This window comes from Myxocyprinus asiaticus, chromosome 38, assembly GCF_019703515.2.
Source record: "Myxocyprinus asiaticus isolate MX2 ecotype Aquarium Trade chromosome 38, UBuf_Myxa_2, whole genome shotgun sequence".
NCBI classification, from domain to species: Eukaryota; Metazoa; Chordata; class Actinopteri; order Cypriniformes; family Catostomidae; genus Myxocyprinus; species Myxocyprinus asiaticus.
The window spans coordinates 29394599-29411602 of NC_059381.1; the positions used below are offsets into that span (position 1 = coordinate 29394599).

The 17004-nt window shown below is 42.0% G+C and overlaps 1 protein-coding gene across 4 annotated transcripts in view; it reads left to right on the forward strand.

Annotated features, from left to right (window-relative positions):
* The window catches only part of LOC127429013 (delta-sarcoglycan-like), a 152133-nt gene that overhangs the window by 115815 nt on the left and 19314 nt on the right, over positions 1-17004 (forward strand). For 2 of the 4 annotated variants that reach the window (XM_051677740.1, XM_051677738.1), the window contains one exon: positions 9875-9947. In XM_051677740.1, coding sequence (XP_051533700.1) covers positions 9875-9947 — 73 coding nt within the window. Of the gene's footprint in view, positions 1-9874; positions 9948-11892; positions 13157-16476; positions 16683-17004 lie in introns of those variants that run through there. The other 2 variants (XM_051677741.1, XR_007895217.1) reach the window with 2 other exon arrangements.

Genomic DNA, 17004 nt, shown 5'->3' on the forward strand with positions numbered 1-17004 from the left:
ACACAAAAGGTTTACTATCGTTTACTAAGGAAAATATGTCTATGTAAGCAAACCTTATATTTGTATACTTATGTGCCTTGCTCAGAAAGATATGCCCCCTTTCCTAGAATGAGAGTCATTTTCCCAATAAGGCATCCACTGGCAATCCCGCTACAAGTTGGTCTGATTTTGTCTTTGTATAACATGCTATTGGCTGCAGACAGATAGTTGCAATTTCCCCTCATTTGGCCACCTACAGCGGTGTTCCTCTGACACAGTTGCCTGCATTACCATTAACGGATGGTGCATGTGTGTCTCCATAAATCAACCATAACAAGCTGTTGTGCTCTGACTACACTCTGAACATTATACAGCCATACCTGAACTGCAGTTCTGCTTGTGATTTACTTACACTAATGTCTAGTTCATCTCAGTTAGTGTAACTACACCTCTCTGTTGCATATATGATCATTAACTTTTTAAAACTTACACTGAAATTCTTTAGGCTATCTATCTGCCATGTAAGTTGCTAATATTTATCATCAATATGGCACAATGTAAGGAACTCCAGACAAGCATGGCCATGTGGCGAATACTCCTGCCCTGTCTTTGACGTCACATACCTTTTGATCTCTGACTAGCAAGGTACTACATTTGCAAAGAAGTTATAGTGAAAGAACGCTGTTTTGGTGTCTGTCCTACAGATAAACAAATCTCGCTAGGGGAGCCAAATAAGGTAGGACTGGCACTGCACTAAACTTAGTAGTAGTGAGTCATTCAAAAGCTGTATGCAGGTGTTGAACTTAAAGACTTTCTTCATTGTTGGCAAACGATAGGATGCATTTGCAAGTTTTGTTTCAATGGATTGTACACTCATTGAGCAGTTTATTAGGAACACTATGGTCCTAATAAAGTGCCCGATGTGGTCTTCTGCTGTGGTAGCCCATCCGTCCACACGACATGATTGATCAAATATTGTGAGGGAATGTGTTTACTACATGATATCAGAGCGCCAAGACCATTTGAAGCATACTTTGTTGAAGAACTAGAAACTGAAATTGGCGCCCCCCGAGAGATGGCGCCCTAGGTTGTTGCCCATGTCGCCTAATGGGTTGACCGTTAGGAGGTTATGATTAGGAGTATATTAATGTAATTACTACTCAAATGTTTTATTTGAATAGTGTCTTGCACTTGCGTCACATGAAGGTGTGCATATGTTCAACTGTAGTTACAGCTTTGGCCACTTTGGGTTTGGAAATTTGGAAAGAAGCGACGGATTTTAGCAGATTCAACCTCTTGTCGCTGGTTTCCCATGAGATCAGTCTGGCTTTTTGTTTGGCGCACAGATGTTGCCTGTGTAGAACATTTCAAATCAGTAACATATGATGGTTAGGATGCTTCCTATGTAGCTATTAGGCAGCAAGGCAGCGAGGCAGCTCACTACGCTTTGTAACAGAGCTGTTGTATTTCATTGGCCAAAATCCAAAGCATTTCACCGGTATTCATAACTAAACAAAGCATCTTTTCAGAGGGAGCACTTCTAAGCACACAGGTCAGACTCTGTTGTGCTTCCTTTGCCATCTAACCCATTAAGTTAATATTTATGAGTGCCCAGAGCACTTAAGCATTGACCCATAACTCTAGGATTGATCAGATGTGACTCTGAAGACAGAGGAGGGTTATTGACGACACAAAGAAACACAATGATAAAATAATTTTAGTCTGGGACAACATGTAGAAGTTAAACCAAAATTCAAATGGCTTTATCGATTTCACCCTCATTCTGTTTAAGAAGATTTTTTATTTTTCATGGGTGTCAGCAGGGAGCACCAGCTGCGGATTTGTTTGGAAGAATTAGCCCATGATTATCTAGAGTTTGTGCAAGTCATTGAAAGCACAGGTTTTAATGAGGTGGAGGATTGAAAAATTATATATCAATATCTGAACAGGTGGTTTATTGAGCTGATGTTAGAGTTTACAACTAATTTGACTACATACAGTCAGGGGATAATGTAATACTAAAAGAGCAAAGAAACATGGGATGTTGTAATGTACTGTATAATGAACAGTTAATGTAAAAATACTAATGGGATTATTAATATTCTCCCCTCATCCAGCAGATACTTGTATATTATGTGTAAAGATTTCAATAGGCTTGTATAGAGAATATTTATATTATGCAACATGTACAGTAATTGCAGTGGTAGAAATATTCTAGTCAAGTTCTAATTTCTAAAGCTGTACTGAAATTTATTTTTTCAGTATTCACAAACTCCCATTGTAGGTATGGTTTTCCTTTTGTATTAGTGGCAATTTTACTATTACTATTGTTATTTGTTGTACTTGCAATTTTGGGGTTTGAAAAACCATTAAACATCATCCCACACTATTTGTTCTACAGACATGAATGGTACATCAAGTCTTGCAGCATGTTGAACTTCTCTGGACACTCTGGACATTTTCTGGACAATTTTCACGTTGCGGACAATAAACGGGCTAAAAAATGCTGTAGGCTTGCATTTAAGGAACAACCCATGCCATATAGAGACCAGAATATCATAGAGACTCTTGACTTGTGCCAGTAAGCAACCACTTAGCATTCACTCAGAAAATCCTAACAACTGCATTGCAACATGCTTATAATCACACAAACATCTTAGCCACCATATAGCAACGCCCTGGCCACCACTCACAACACACTAACATTGTTTGTACAGGAAATGTAAAAGTCTAGTTATTAAATGTTATTCACCCCCTTTTGTGGGTAAAAAAAATAAAATAAAATAAAAAAATAAAAAATAAAAAAACAATCTGATACAACACCAAAGAATTCTCAAAAGATGTGAATACCAAACATCCAAATACAAATGTTAAATGTTCAATGTCTGATTCAAAACAATGATATTTTCTTTTTAGTTGTCCTTAGAAGCATATAACTAGCAAAAATCCAGCATATTTTGTAAGAAGGACTGAGTGAAACTGAAGAAAGTTGATAATTCCTCATGGGCAGCTCAAGCTAAGCAATTTTCAGGACAAGTGATTGATGCTTTGTAGTTGTCTGCCATAAGCATTATCCCATTGGTCTTAACAGAAGCCACACATGTCATATTCCATCAGTGGCTTTGCATAGATGAAAATGTCTTGTAAAATTCAGTCTTTAGAGTGGCATTTGAATGGATATATAAGCAATTCTGTCTTTTGTCCTTAGTGCCACACCTGTATGTCTGTCAGTCTGTCTTCCTGGCCTTTGAAGACATTTTTAATCTGCAGTCTGATTCCATTCTTTTACTCAAACTTCACTTTACAAAGGCAATGATTACCATCTTTGAACTACAGCACTTTTATTGCAAACCAGTGAAGTATGTGTCGCATGGAGACATTGGCTCTAAAAGACTGACACAGCTTATTATTACTTCTACCTCACTCAGGAGTGTGTAAAAAAAATTAAAAAAAATAAAAATAAAAATAGTCTATTGCCGTGAAGTCAACCTTTTCAACCACTGGTGAAACAGAGCACTGGATCAAATAATGGTGCATAAACAGATATTTCAGTCAGGACCATCTCCGTCAAATGTATACTTTCATTCATTGAATGGTTCTGTTCTAGGCAAACTCCCGATGCTTGATTTCTATAGCATAGTTTGTGTTCTTATTCCTTGTTTTATTATTTTATGCCTCTAATTTTGATATCCTCCCTTCTGGTCATTCATATTCTATCTTTGGAATGTATACGTTTTATCCGTTTCTAGACAGATTGAATGCATACATATACAACAGTAGATGTAAAGTATTAAGTAAAACCCTATTTGGAAGTGATTAGTTTTCCGGACAAATGTCTGACTGTGATTAATTATTACTGCAGATGTCTGTATTGTTAACTTTTGATTTGCACAGGATAAGGGGTGTCTGTAGAGATTCCAAAGATGTGTGCATAAACTCACTGCACTTACACACTGACATTGCATGTAAATTACCCATCAGAAAATGTATAGCTATGCCGATTAATTATCCAGAAATATTAAACATGAACATATGCTATATTAGCCTATCTGGGATTATTAGAAAAAAATGATTGGAATACCTGGAATACCTACCTAAATACAACACAACTGGTTACATTAGTGAGCCTGTTATCCTATATTACACTCTTGAATTAAAAATATGGAAAATCAGTTCACATTATGTATTTTTATTTATTATTTATTTTTTATTTTTTTATTAACCTTTTGAGAATATGTTCCGAAACGAGAAGCTGCAGTGTCCGAACAACATTTAAAAACACAACTTTTCCCTTTCACATTGTTCAAATAACAAAATTACATGCTTGTGTTGTGTACTCATTTCCCTAATCAAAAGAAAACATGCTGGGTTGTTTCTCTTTTACATGGGTAAATAAACACTTAATTGCTTTAAATGCTTTGAAAAACATGTATCCATCCATACGCAACAGCCAGCATTATCTTTAAGTGTGTCTTTTTTTCTGGTATCTTCCTACATGACCAACATCCTCAGACACACGGAGAACTTGAGAAACAATGATAATTAAAGCCAAGGGTTCACAGTCCGTTCAGATTCACAAAATGTTAACCTTTATTTTAATTTTAATTTTTACAAATAACTAACAGATGGCTGATGATCAGATCTTTTATTTGTTAGCTAATGTTAGCCCTGCAGCAAAATATTTGACAGCTTATCCTAATGCCTCCTGTTAATTATTAAACATAATTTACAGTTAATATGACAGTTAATTGTCAATACAGTTAATTATTTTGATTAAATTCAGTTAAATAATTATTTTCTGTGGTTTTAGTCTACAGTTTAAGAATTTGGACTGCTATTGACATGAATTACACTGTCATCTGAATTTCTACATTAAAATTTCAATGATGACATTCACATATAAAATGTTAATAAAGCATTATAATGTAACATATTGTTTTGTTTTCTTTCCTGAGATGTAAACAAATGCATTTTGACAGGATATATGTATATTTACAGTCAAATTTCAGCACTTTCAAAATCTGTGATTTATCGCGATTAACTACAAAAAATTTAAAACTGACAGCACTAGTTGATAGTTGATTTTACTTTGATATTTGAAATAATTTATAGCATACATTACAAAGACATTAGTTTGCACATTATTTCAAGCATTGGATAAAATGTTAAATATTCTATATCAATTAATTGAAGTAGTTAATGTCATATTAATCAATTATCAAAACAGTCCTTAGTTGCTGCCCTAAACTTCCAACATAACATAAATGTTGCCACTTATACTTGGATGGGTCTGTGAAAGCCTGATTTTTTTTCTTCTTTTTTTTTCTCTCTATGTGTGACTTCATGGGAAGCAGACAGTGAATGCTTCTCTGTAAACAAAACTTACATTTGAGGCCTGAAAGGGAATCCACAGGCAGTCATTGATCTTTTTATAATCTAGTTGCCATTCATAATGCCCATATATATCTGCACGGCATCTTGAAGTGTTGTCCTCTTAAGCTGCCAAAATAATATATGTTATTGCCAGAGAAGTGTATATATTTAGCTCTGCAGAAGAGTATTATTTTCACATATATATATAAAAAAAAAAAAAGATTTGTTTTTCATTCTCTGCAAAGTCTCAAGGCCTTCGGGCATGGACACTTTGTAGCTGTGACTTGGAGGAAGTTGTGACCTTGATGGAATCTGCCATGCACCCACCCTGTAGCTATTCTCCATGAACAAGCCCACCCAACATCCCACAGGAGAGATCTGTATCTGATCTCATATGTAGCCTGTCCTGTTTCCTCTATTATCCAAAAGGCAGATGTTATCAACTCCAGGCACACGGCATGTTGATGTATATATTTATCTTTGAATATATATTGTTCTTGGAACACTTCATTTACTTTCAGTTCTGCTATATTTTTCAGTATTAGGTGGGTCATTCCTGTTATACAGTACATTTTCATGTCCCGCTCTGTCTTAACATGTTGGATAAAATATAAAAAAACTCATTTAGAAGAATTATAATAAATAAATATATAAATAAATAAATTTTTAAAGATGTAAATGTAGGTCGTTTTTCTTTTATTACAATTAAGTGTACAAAATGCGAATAGTGCAGTTGAAAAATAATAATTTCAATCCTCCTGATTTAAGTGGATATTGCCTTTTTTGCAATGTCCTATGTCCTCAATTTCACTTATCATTCTGTTAGTCTTTTTTAATATCCATTTAACTAAACAGCAGCAAAAACATCATTAAATATTAGCAATGGATTTGTGAATTATTTGATGTTTTATGTTATTATTTTGTTTCTATCAACCAACATGATTACAAAGGAAATCAACATGTTACTTCTGAAAGTTCATGTACCCTGAAATTAGGGTTGCCAATTGTCTCGTATTTGCAGGGACTTCTAAAACATTTACTTCTGTTCTTGTTCGTTAACTGCAGGTGTAATAACCCTATTGATTTAGTGCATGTATTCGGAGGTTGTGTTGATTAAGAGCCTCTTCAGAAGATAAATCAGCCATGAGTGTAATTGTATGTGGGTTACTGGAAGGACACTCTGATGTTTGCCCATGTGTGTACACAAATACAGTTTACTGTGTATATGTGGATGAGCATTGCAGCAGGAACTCATACAATCAGCTCATTTAAAGCTCCTACAAATCATAATTGTGTCCCACAATCTGTACTCAGTCGCCTGAGGTGAACAGTGCTAAGCTGTTGACAGCCTGATTATTGGAATAAAACAACAGCGGTGAACAGAATTGCTTTGCAACCTCTTTAGTCCCTCCTTGAGTTTTGGAACAAAGACATCCTCAGCTCCACGCTCATCTCACAACCTACATGTGGGCAACAGATCTTACGCCACCCAGGGCAACTATTAAGCCAATTGATATCACTCCCACCTGAGGCCTTGTAGCCCCCTTTTAGGAAGCATTTAACCCTCTTAGGAGGCACTGTAATTTGATATCATCTCTGCAGGAAACATCATTTGAATGCTCCAAAACCACCCAAACCATGCTGGGCTGTTGGTATCCTCTTTTTTTTCTTCTTCTTCTTCTTTTTTGTTTTTTAAGATATTTTTGTATTGGTGCAAGTCAGGTCCTCTTGTGGTATAGTTAAAGAAGAACTCTTCCTGCTATATGGATACTCCACTTGCATTGAGATTTCTGTGTTCAAAACCAAGGAAAGCTGCCTTCCTGCCTCTTTGCCCAGTTAGCCAATTGCTTGAAAGGCAGTATTTTTGTGTGATGGTACTTACTAAGACAGCTGGTTTCAGACAGCCTTCCAAAGCACCATAACGTCATGTTTTGTGGTCTAGAACAAATTCAAGTGAGATTTAAGAAATAATCAAGTAAATATCTAGGGGATACAATGTTTAAGGGAATAGTTCACCCCAAAATTAGAATTCGATCATCATTTACAATGAGTATGTATTTTTTTTTTATCTATGCCTAACACAAAAGATGTTTTAATGAATATTGCGGATCTCAGCTCAATGGCAGGGGGTAGTGCCCAAAAGAATCATACAAGTAGTCCATGTGCCTTGTGCGTCATATTCAAAGACATAAGATATGTTTTGGTGAGAAAAATTCCCATTCATGAGTGCTATGAGAGAAGCTCATTCACAGTGACACGTTCACATGAAAATTTGTGCTGTTTAGTGGAAAGCACTTAATTTTGCAGTGTCTTTGTTACACATATTAGGTCTACATTGTACTCAAATTAATTACTATAGTAATAACTAACAATAATAAAGTGTATTTACATGCAGCTGCACAAAACAGTTATGTACATGTAGTTAAATAATATTACTTCATACTTTTGATTAAAAAAAAAAACATAACACAGGCACTATAAAATAAAGTGTGACCATTTAGGGCTAATAAACCATTCTAAAAATTTGAGATGTCAGAATTCATAAGTTTAACGCGTTAATTTTTCTTAATCACGATTAATGCATTTACAGTTAACACAGCATAAACCAGCATAAACACTTGTTAGAAGGGCGGAACCTTTGTAATGTGTCCATTTTACTGACTCATTACACTGACGCACACTTCATAACACACACACAACAGCGCTTCCTTGTCAGTGATAAAATTATGAGGAAAGGAGCTCTTAACGCTATTTGATGTTAAAACAAGCCCAGACTGGACTTGTGATAGAAATCAAGTATTTTTTAGCCTATGTAAGGCACATTTTAATTACCACAGAAGCACGTCAAGTCTTAACTATCACCAAAACGCAGAATGAGACTTTTTTCTGCAAGCGCTTTTCATGTGGAGTTCAAAGCGATGCTTGACACTGGCATTGCCATCCTGATGCGAATCATGAACGCAGCTTCACAATTGCTGTAACAAAGTGAATAGCCACAGTCTGCCAGCTGATTAATATTGTGAAGGATGAGAGTTTAAGAGATTTAATGCTCATTGTAATGAATATGCAACCTATGGGAAGACTAGTTCTTTTAATGAGTCAAACTCCCACTTAGACTTTGAGGAAAAGTTTAATGTTTCTTGAATTGGTGATATTTTAGTGCATTTCTTTCTTTATACTGTAGAAGGCTTTGTTTGGAAAATGTTAATAAAGAATTATATTGTTACATATTGTTTTGTTTTCTTTCCTAAGATGGAAATAAATGCATTTTGAGAGGAATAGAAGTATACGGTATATAGTGTCAAATTTCAGCACTTTCAAAATCTGCAATTAATCATGATTAACTACAAAACATTATGCAATTAATCACGATTTAAAAATGTAATCGACTGACAGCACTACTAAAAATGCAATATGCACTGCCATTGAATTAATAGGACAGTCCGCAATGTTCATTAAAACATTTCCTTTTGTGTTCCGCGTAAGAAAGAAAGTCATATGTGTTTGGAACGACATGAGGGCAAGCAAATTATGACAGATTTTATTATTTATTTTTTTCTTCATTTTTGGGTAAACTATTCATTTAATTCTCAGTACAAAAGTCAGAAGTTAGGGAAAAAAAATGAAACAAATGGACATTTATAAACCAATGTACTGCTTTCAAACACTCATTCAGACCAACCACTGAACTGCATGAACAAGACTGTGGTATATCATAGGCAGTTGAAGGCCGACCAGTTGAAGGCATCTTTGTAGGCAGGATGTTATGCAAATACCGGACTCGTACATGCCTTGATGTCTTCCTAATTGCAAATATAGCCTGCAAATCCATACAGAAATCTGGGATATGGCAATATATTATGCTAATCACAACTGATATAAGTCACATGTTTTTACATATATGCAGCTTATATTTCAAAATACTACAAAAATGGCGGTTTTCATATGTAACATACAGTATACTTTATTTTCCCAAATATAGTGGAATTTAAATATGTACATAGATGCTCAAATATATGATTTATAATTGTATATGTTCATGTTTGGCCAAATATGATATTTCTATATGGGAGGCAGCATTTTTTAGCTTTTGGATGCAACCCAGGTCAAAGAGCATTTTACTAATGATCTGATGAGTTGAATAGGTTAGATTAGGGAGACATCCAAAATGTGTAATGTAGTCCTGGACCAGGATTGGGAAAAACACTGGTCTAAATGACTTCATTGCAATTCAGTTTCAATTATCACTGTGTATTCCAACAAGCTGCACCACAACACTCACTCAAGACTATTGGTCTGATTTGAGGCTGCAACCCATGCCATATCTGCTTCAGTTGCTTTAGAAAAGCCTAGTGAAAAGGTTTTTATGACTCGACTTTAGGCAATGTCTGAAGGGACAGAGCCAGACCATGTGGATCAATACTTTAACCTCAGAGATTATGTCCATTGATTTTAGCATGTGGACTGCAGCTTCCTACAGAGCATGGCTGATGCTAGTCTCTGGTTTGCTTTGTGCTTGCAGGAGCGGAGGGAGCCGTGTTCAGTAACTCCGTGGAGACGCCACATGTGAGGGCCGAGCCCTTTAAAGAGTTGCGGTAAGATTATTGACTATTTAACTTTAAAATAAAAGGTCCACATTGTGCATCTAGACTGAACGCCCTGCTGCAAACATCATCTAAACCAGCCTAAGGTGATTTAAGCTGGTTTAAGGTGGTCTTTAGCAGGTCTAGCTGGTCTACCAGCCTGGGCTAGCTGGTGCTCAGCTAGTTTAGCTGGTTGGCCAGCTGATTTCCCAGCCTGACCTGAGCCTGAGCAGAAAAGTGTCCCAAAACCTCTTAAAACCAGCCAACAGATCAGCCTGACCGGCAAACAATCTTGGACAGCGTCAAATGTTCTAATTTACAAATGGTGTGTAAAAACTAAGAGCTGTATTGTTATGCTCTGTGTTCACTGTGTTTGTGTGTGAATTTCAAGCAATACCTGCTGGGGGAAAAAAATAAGCAGACCAGACCAGCCTGACCAGACTCAAGACTAGCTTAGAACAGAAAACCATCTTAGGCTGGTTTTAGATGTCTTCTCTGCAGGTATAGCCATGATGTGGATAAATATCATAATGTTCTAAATTATGAACTATTTTTAGAGAAAAACATTTGAGTTTTTCTGATTGCTTTGAAATATGCTGTTTATAGATCTGCATCTGCTAGTATTATCACCAAGTCATTAACAGCAACCACTTCACTAAAGTACAGCTGCAGAAGACATCACATTCAGCGGCATGCTAGCAAGCTGCATAGCGAGATGATTGCATGTCGATTACAATTTCCCACAGCGTAATGATCAAAGATTGCTTAAAAAAAAGATTCCTTTCACACGAGCACTACATGTGCCTCTGTATAAGGTACAAAGGGGGGAACTAAAGCATGACATTTGTGCAAATTCCAAAATGTGTTTTTTTTAGCATATGCGTATGGCTGACAGGAGATTATAGAGCACCTCTGTAAGCTGTTTCCGACAGCAGAGGGGAAGGGTGGATGCGATTTGGATTACTTCCTTTTAAATGTATCACTAACGCTTGTAATGACACTTACAAGACTCCAGCGTAATGTACAGAGCAAGGAAACAACCAAGTGGAAAGAGGAAATTTGGAACACGTCATATTCACTTAAAGAAATATCCAAATGGATGCCTTTTAAAGATAGTTGTCATTAGGGTGTATGTCACAGAGGGGCTTTTTAAGTGTAGAGCTTTGTTGATTATAATAGACACGATTTAGTTTTTTTTTTTGGGGGGGGGGGGGTTTCCCATTTTTCTCCCAATTTGGAATGCCCAATTTCCAATGCGCTCTAAGTCCTCGTGGTCGCATAGTGATTCGCTTCAGTCCGGGTGGCGGAGGACGAATCCCAGTTGCCTCCGCGTCTGAGACAGTCAACCCGCGCATCTTATCACATGGCTTGTTGAGCGCGTTGCCACGGAGACATAGCGCGTGTGGAGGCTTCACGCCATCCACCGCGGCAACCATGCTCAATTCACCATGCGCCCCACCGAGAACAAACCACATTATAGCGACCACAAGGAGGTTACCCCATGTGACTCTACCCTCCCTAGCAACCGGGCCAATTTGGTTGCTTAGGAGACCTGGCTGGAGTCACTCAGCACGCCCTGGGATTCGAACTAGTGAACTCCAGGGGTGGTAGCCAGCGTATTTTTACCACTGAGCTACCCAGGCCCCCTACGATTTAGTTTTTACATGTCGCATCATGCTGCATTCATCAAATGAAGGCATTGTACAGTATGCAAAGCTATGCCGCAACTGGCATTTTTACAAATGCTTCAGACGTGGCTAATCAGTTTTTGTAATTGTGGCAGTGGGGGCGTGGTCAAGCATCTCTTCGGAGAGAGAGAAAACGGTAAGGGCGCTTACACCTGAGCTAAATTATGTCTAACACCTGTCTCTAATTTCAGTGAGCACGGGGAGAGCGGCATAAATAGAGCGACACAGCACTTAGTCAGGGAGAGAGACTGGACACGACAGAGCTGAGCCAGAGCAAGGATTTTTAGTAGTGAAAGTCTATTTGTGAAAGCAGTGAGTGATAGTGTTTAGCTTAGTGCTTAAAAGGAAAACTGTAAAGTGGTGTGGCGAAGAGGAAAAATAAAGCCTCACCTTAAGAAGGAAAACTGCTTCTCGCGTCATCTTTTACACTGGTGTCGAAACCCGGGAATTGAAGTTTGGGTCGAAGATGGATGGAGGTCGTCCCGTAGAGTCCTCCCAGTTGGCGGAGATCCTCCAAGCCCTCGCCAGCCTACATCAGAGCCACCAACAGACACTGCTTGAGCTCCGACAAGATCAAGACCGCCGGTTTTTCGAGCTCCTGCATGCTCAAGCCGAGGACCGGCAGAAAATCCGGAGCCTCCTCAGCCAGGATGCGTCCTCAGCCGCGACCCCGGACACTCCCACACCGTTACCCCCACCAGCATTACAGAAAATGGGGGTGGCGGACAACCCTGAGGCCTTCCTGGATTTGTTTGAGCGGACCGCCGAGATCTGGGGCTGGCCACTCGGCCAATGGGCAGCCCGACTGATCCCACTATTGTCCGGGGAAGCCCAGCTCGCGGCTCAACAACTGCCAGCGTCGAGCCTCCTGGCCTATGGAGATTTGAAAAGAGCCATCTTGCAACGGGTTGGTCGCACTCCGGAGGAAAGTCGTCAACTCTTCCGGAGCTTGAAGTTGGAGAGCTCCGACCGCCCGTTTGCCTTTGCCCAGTGGCTCCGTGACACCTGCCGAAGATGGCTGCTAGCGGGGGATCGCGACGTCCAGGGAATTATCGACCAGGTGGTACTGGAACAGTTCACAGATCGATTGCCAAAAGGGACGGCAGAGTGGGTCCAGTGCCACCGCCCGGTGTCACTGGAGGAAGCTATCCGACTTGTGGAGGACCACATGGCGGTGATCCCGAGGGCGGAAGAGCCCTCCTACATTTTCTCTCCTCCCTCTGTTTCTTCCCCCTCCCCTCTCTCCTCTTGTTCTGCTCTCTCTCCAGGTCCCGTTCCTGCCCCACGCAGACGAGGAGGACCTCAGCCCCTGAGACCAGTTCCCCGGGTGTGGGAGGCGACACCTTCCCCTACTCCAATGCCCCGCCGCTCTCCCCCTCAGGGGGGGTGCACCCGCCGACGCAAGTGCGGGCGTAGCACCTGGGCCGGCCTGCTGGAGGTGCGGAGACCCCTCTGATGGAGCTGGGGATGGTGGTGCGGGTCTCTGACCTCCCACAGGCTGCCCCCGACCGGGCCGGAGCGTACCGGATACCGGTAAGTGTCAAGGGGGTACTCACCAAGCGTTGGTGGATACCGGTTGTAATCAAACCACTATCCACCAATGCCTGGTTCAACCCGAGGCATTGGTCACAACTAAAATGGTGAAGGTGAAATGTGTACACGGGATATTCACAAGTATCCAGTGGTGACCCTGACAATTAAATTTCGGGGGAAAAAGCATAGAGTGGAGGCCGCGGTTAGTTCCCGCCTCACCCATCCGCTGATTTTGGGGACTGATTGGCCTGATTTTAGAGTTTTATTAAAGAGAATTTGCGCGGATGGGTCCTGTATGAAAATAGGGAGATGTGTGATGTGCAATGCTCTGACGGGGAGGCAGAGCCGGGGCCATCCTCGACAGCTCCACGTCATGATGACGAGAGAGGGGGAGTGGCTGCAGCCCCTCCCCTTCTCAGGGGATTCCCTGACAGGGATTTCCCTTTGGAGCAGTCGCGAGACGAAACCCTCAAACACGCCTTTGACCAAGAGAGAGTCATCGATGGTCAACGACTCCAGCCTGACATCGCCCTTTCATACCCCTATTTTGCAATTATAAATGAGCGGTTGTATCGAGTGACACAGGACACTCGGACCAAAGAGGATACAACCCAACTTTTGATTCCAAGGAACCGTCGGGAAATGGTATTCCAGGCGGCTCATTATAATCCCATGGCGGGTCACCTAGGAGAAAGGAAAACACTGAACCGTCTAATAGCCCGTTTCTATTGGCCAGGCACTGGCGGCGATGTCCGCAGGTGGTGTGCGGCATGCCGCGAATGCCAGCTGGTTAACCCACCAGCCACCCCAAAAGCGCCATTGCGCCCTCTCCCTCTGATCGAGGTCCCCTTTGAGAGAATTGGAATGGACCTCGTCGGGCCATTAGAACGGTCAGCACGCGGACATCGCTTTGTATTGGTTCTAGTAGACTATGCAACGCGATATCCAGAAGCAGTGCCTCTTCGCAACATCTCAGCACGCAGTGTTGCGGAGGCACTCTTCAAAATAAACTCCCGGGTGGGGATTCCGAAAGAAATCCTCACCGATCAGGGCACAACATTTATGTCACGAACACTACGCAAACTGTACGAGTTGTTAAATATTAAATCGATTCGCACCAGTGTATACCATCCTCAAACGGATGGCCTGGTGGAACGATTTAATAAACCCTCAAAAACATGATTCGTAAGTTCGTGCACAATGATTCTAGAAATTGGGATAAATGGCTCGACCCCCTGTTATTTGCAGTACGAGAGGTCCCGCAAGCCTCCACTGGCTTCTCCCCATTCGAGCTGCTGTATGGGCGACACCCACGTGGCGTGCTTGATGCATTGCGAGAGGCCTGGGAGGAGGGACCTTCAAACAGTAAAAATGAAATTCAGTATGTTCTTGATCTTCGGGCAAAACTCCACACTTTGGGGCAACTAACACAGGAGAATTTGCTCCAAGCTCAAGAACGACAGCGCCGACTGTATGACAGGGGAACTCAGCTAAGGGAATTTGCACCGGGAGATAAAGTACTTGTATTGCTTCCCACATCGAGCTCTAAATTACTCGCCAAGTGGCAAGGACCCTTTGAGGTCACACGACGAGTGGGAGATCTCGATTATGAGGTTAAACGAACCGATAGAGGGGACGCTCGTCAAATATACCACCTCAATCACCTGAAATTGTGGAGGGAGGCGGTTCCCGTGACGTTGGCTACAGTAGTTCCCGAGAAGGCGGAGCTCGGACTGGAGGTGAGTTCAAAACATAAACAGTTCACCCCAGTCATTTGCGGAGACCACCTCTCACCGAGTCAACTCACGGAGGTTGCTAGGTTGCAACAGGAGTTTGCAGATGTGTTCTCCCCTCTACCGGGACACACAAACCTCATCCATCACCACATCGAGACCGAGCTGGGGGTGGTGGTACGTAGCCGCCCCTATCGATTACCCGAACACAAAAAGAAAATTGTTCGGGAAGAATTGGATGCAATGCTTGATATTGGGGTAATAGAAGAATCCCACAGTGATTGGTCCAGCCCAGTTGTTCTAGTACCTAAGAGTGACGGGTCTGTGCGATTCTGTGTGGATTATAGGAAAGTCAACGCGGTGTCTAAATTTGATGCATATCCAATGCCTCGCGTTGATGAGTTGCTCAATCGGTTGGGCACTGCTCGTTTTTATTCGACATTGGATTTGACGAAGGGTTATTGGCAGATCCCCTTGACACCAATTTCCCGTGAGAAAACCGCTTCTCCACACCGTTTGGATTACACCAATTTGTGACACTTCCGTTCGGTTTGTTTGGAGCCCTGGCTATGTTTCAGCATCTCATGGACCGAATCCTCAGACCGCATTCAGCTTACGCCGCTGCCTATTTAGATGACATCATCATTTATAGCAATGATTGGCAGCGGCATATGCAACATCTGAGGGTGGTTCTGAGATCGCTGCGCCGAGCGGGACTCACAGCGAACCCGAAGAAGTGCACGATTGGACGGGTGGAGGTACGGTATCTGGGGTTCCACTTGGGCCATGGGCAGGTGCATCCCCAAATTGACAAGACAGCGGCGATTGCGACCTGCCCGAGACCCAAGACCAAAAAGGGGGTGAGACAGTTCCTGGGGCTGGCTGGCTACTATAGAAGGTTCGTACCCAATTATTCGTACGTCACCAGCCCACTGACTGATCTCACTAAAAAGGGAGCTCCAGATCCGGTCCAGTGGACGGAGCAGTGTCAACGGGTGTTCACGCAAGTTAAAGCTGCACTTTGCGGGGGGCCGCTTTTACATTCACCTGACTTCTCTCTCCCTTTTATTTTACAGACAGATGCTTCAGACAGGGGGCTGGGGGCCGTACTCTCACAGGTGGTGGAGGGGGAGGAGTGCCCGGTGCTGTACATTAGCCGTAAGCTCTCGTTAAGGGAAACTAAGTACAGCACCGTGGAAAAGGAGTTTCTCGCCATCAAGTGGGCGGTCCTCACTCTCCGATACTACCTGCTGGGGCGGGCCTTCACCCTCTGCTCGGATCACGCCCCACTCCAGTGGCTCCACCGCATGAAAGATACTAACGCCCGGATCACCCATTGGTATCTGGCTCTTCAGCCGTTTAAGTTCAAGGTGGTCCACAGACCGGGGGCGCAGATGGCTGTCGCCGACTTCCTTTCCAGGAATGGGGGGGGAGTGGTAGGCAGGCCGGATGCCGCCCCGGCCTGAGTCGGGCGGTGGGGATATGTGGCAGCGGGGGCATGGTCAAGCATCTCTCCGGAGAGAGAGAAAGCGGTAAGGGCACTTACACCTGAGCTAAATTATGTCTAACACCTGTCTCTAATTTCAGTGAGCACGGGGAGAGCGGCATAAATAGAGCGACACAGCACTTCGTCGGGGAGAGAGACTGGACACGACAGAGCCGAGCCAGAGCAAGGATTTTTAGTAGTGAAAGTCTATTTGTGAAAGCAGTGAGTGATAGTGTTTAGCTTAGTACTTAAAAGGAAAACTGTAAAGTGGTGTGGCGAAGAGGAAAAATAAAGCCTCACCTTAAGAAGGAAAACTGCTTCTCGCGTCATCTTTTACAGTAATTTTATATTTTAGTTTTATTCCATCAAGTGGGGCGGCACTATGGCTCAGTGGTTAGCACAGCAAGATGGTACTGGGTTCGAGTCCCGGCTCAACTGGGCCTTTCAGTGTGGGGTTTGCATGTTCTCCCCGTGTTTGCGTGGGTTTCCTCCGGGTGCTCCGGTTTCCCCCACAAGTTCAAAAACATGCAGGTTAAGTGAATTGGAGACTCTAATTTCCCCATAGGTGTCAGTGAGAGTCCCCCAGCCACTGGGGGTTGCATCAGGAAGGGCATCCAGCGTCAAATCTG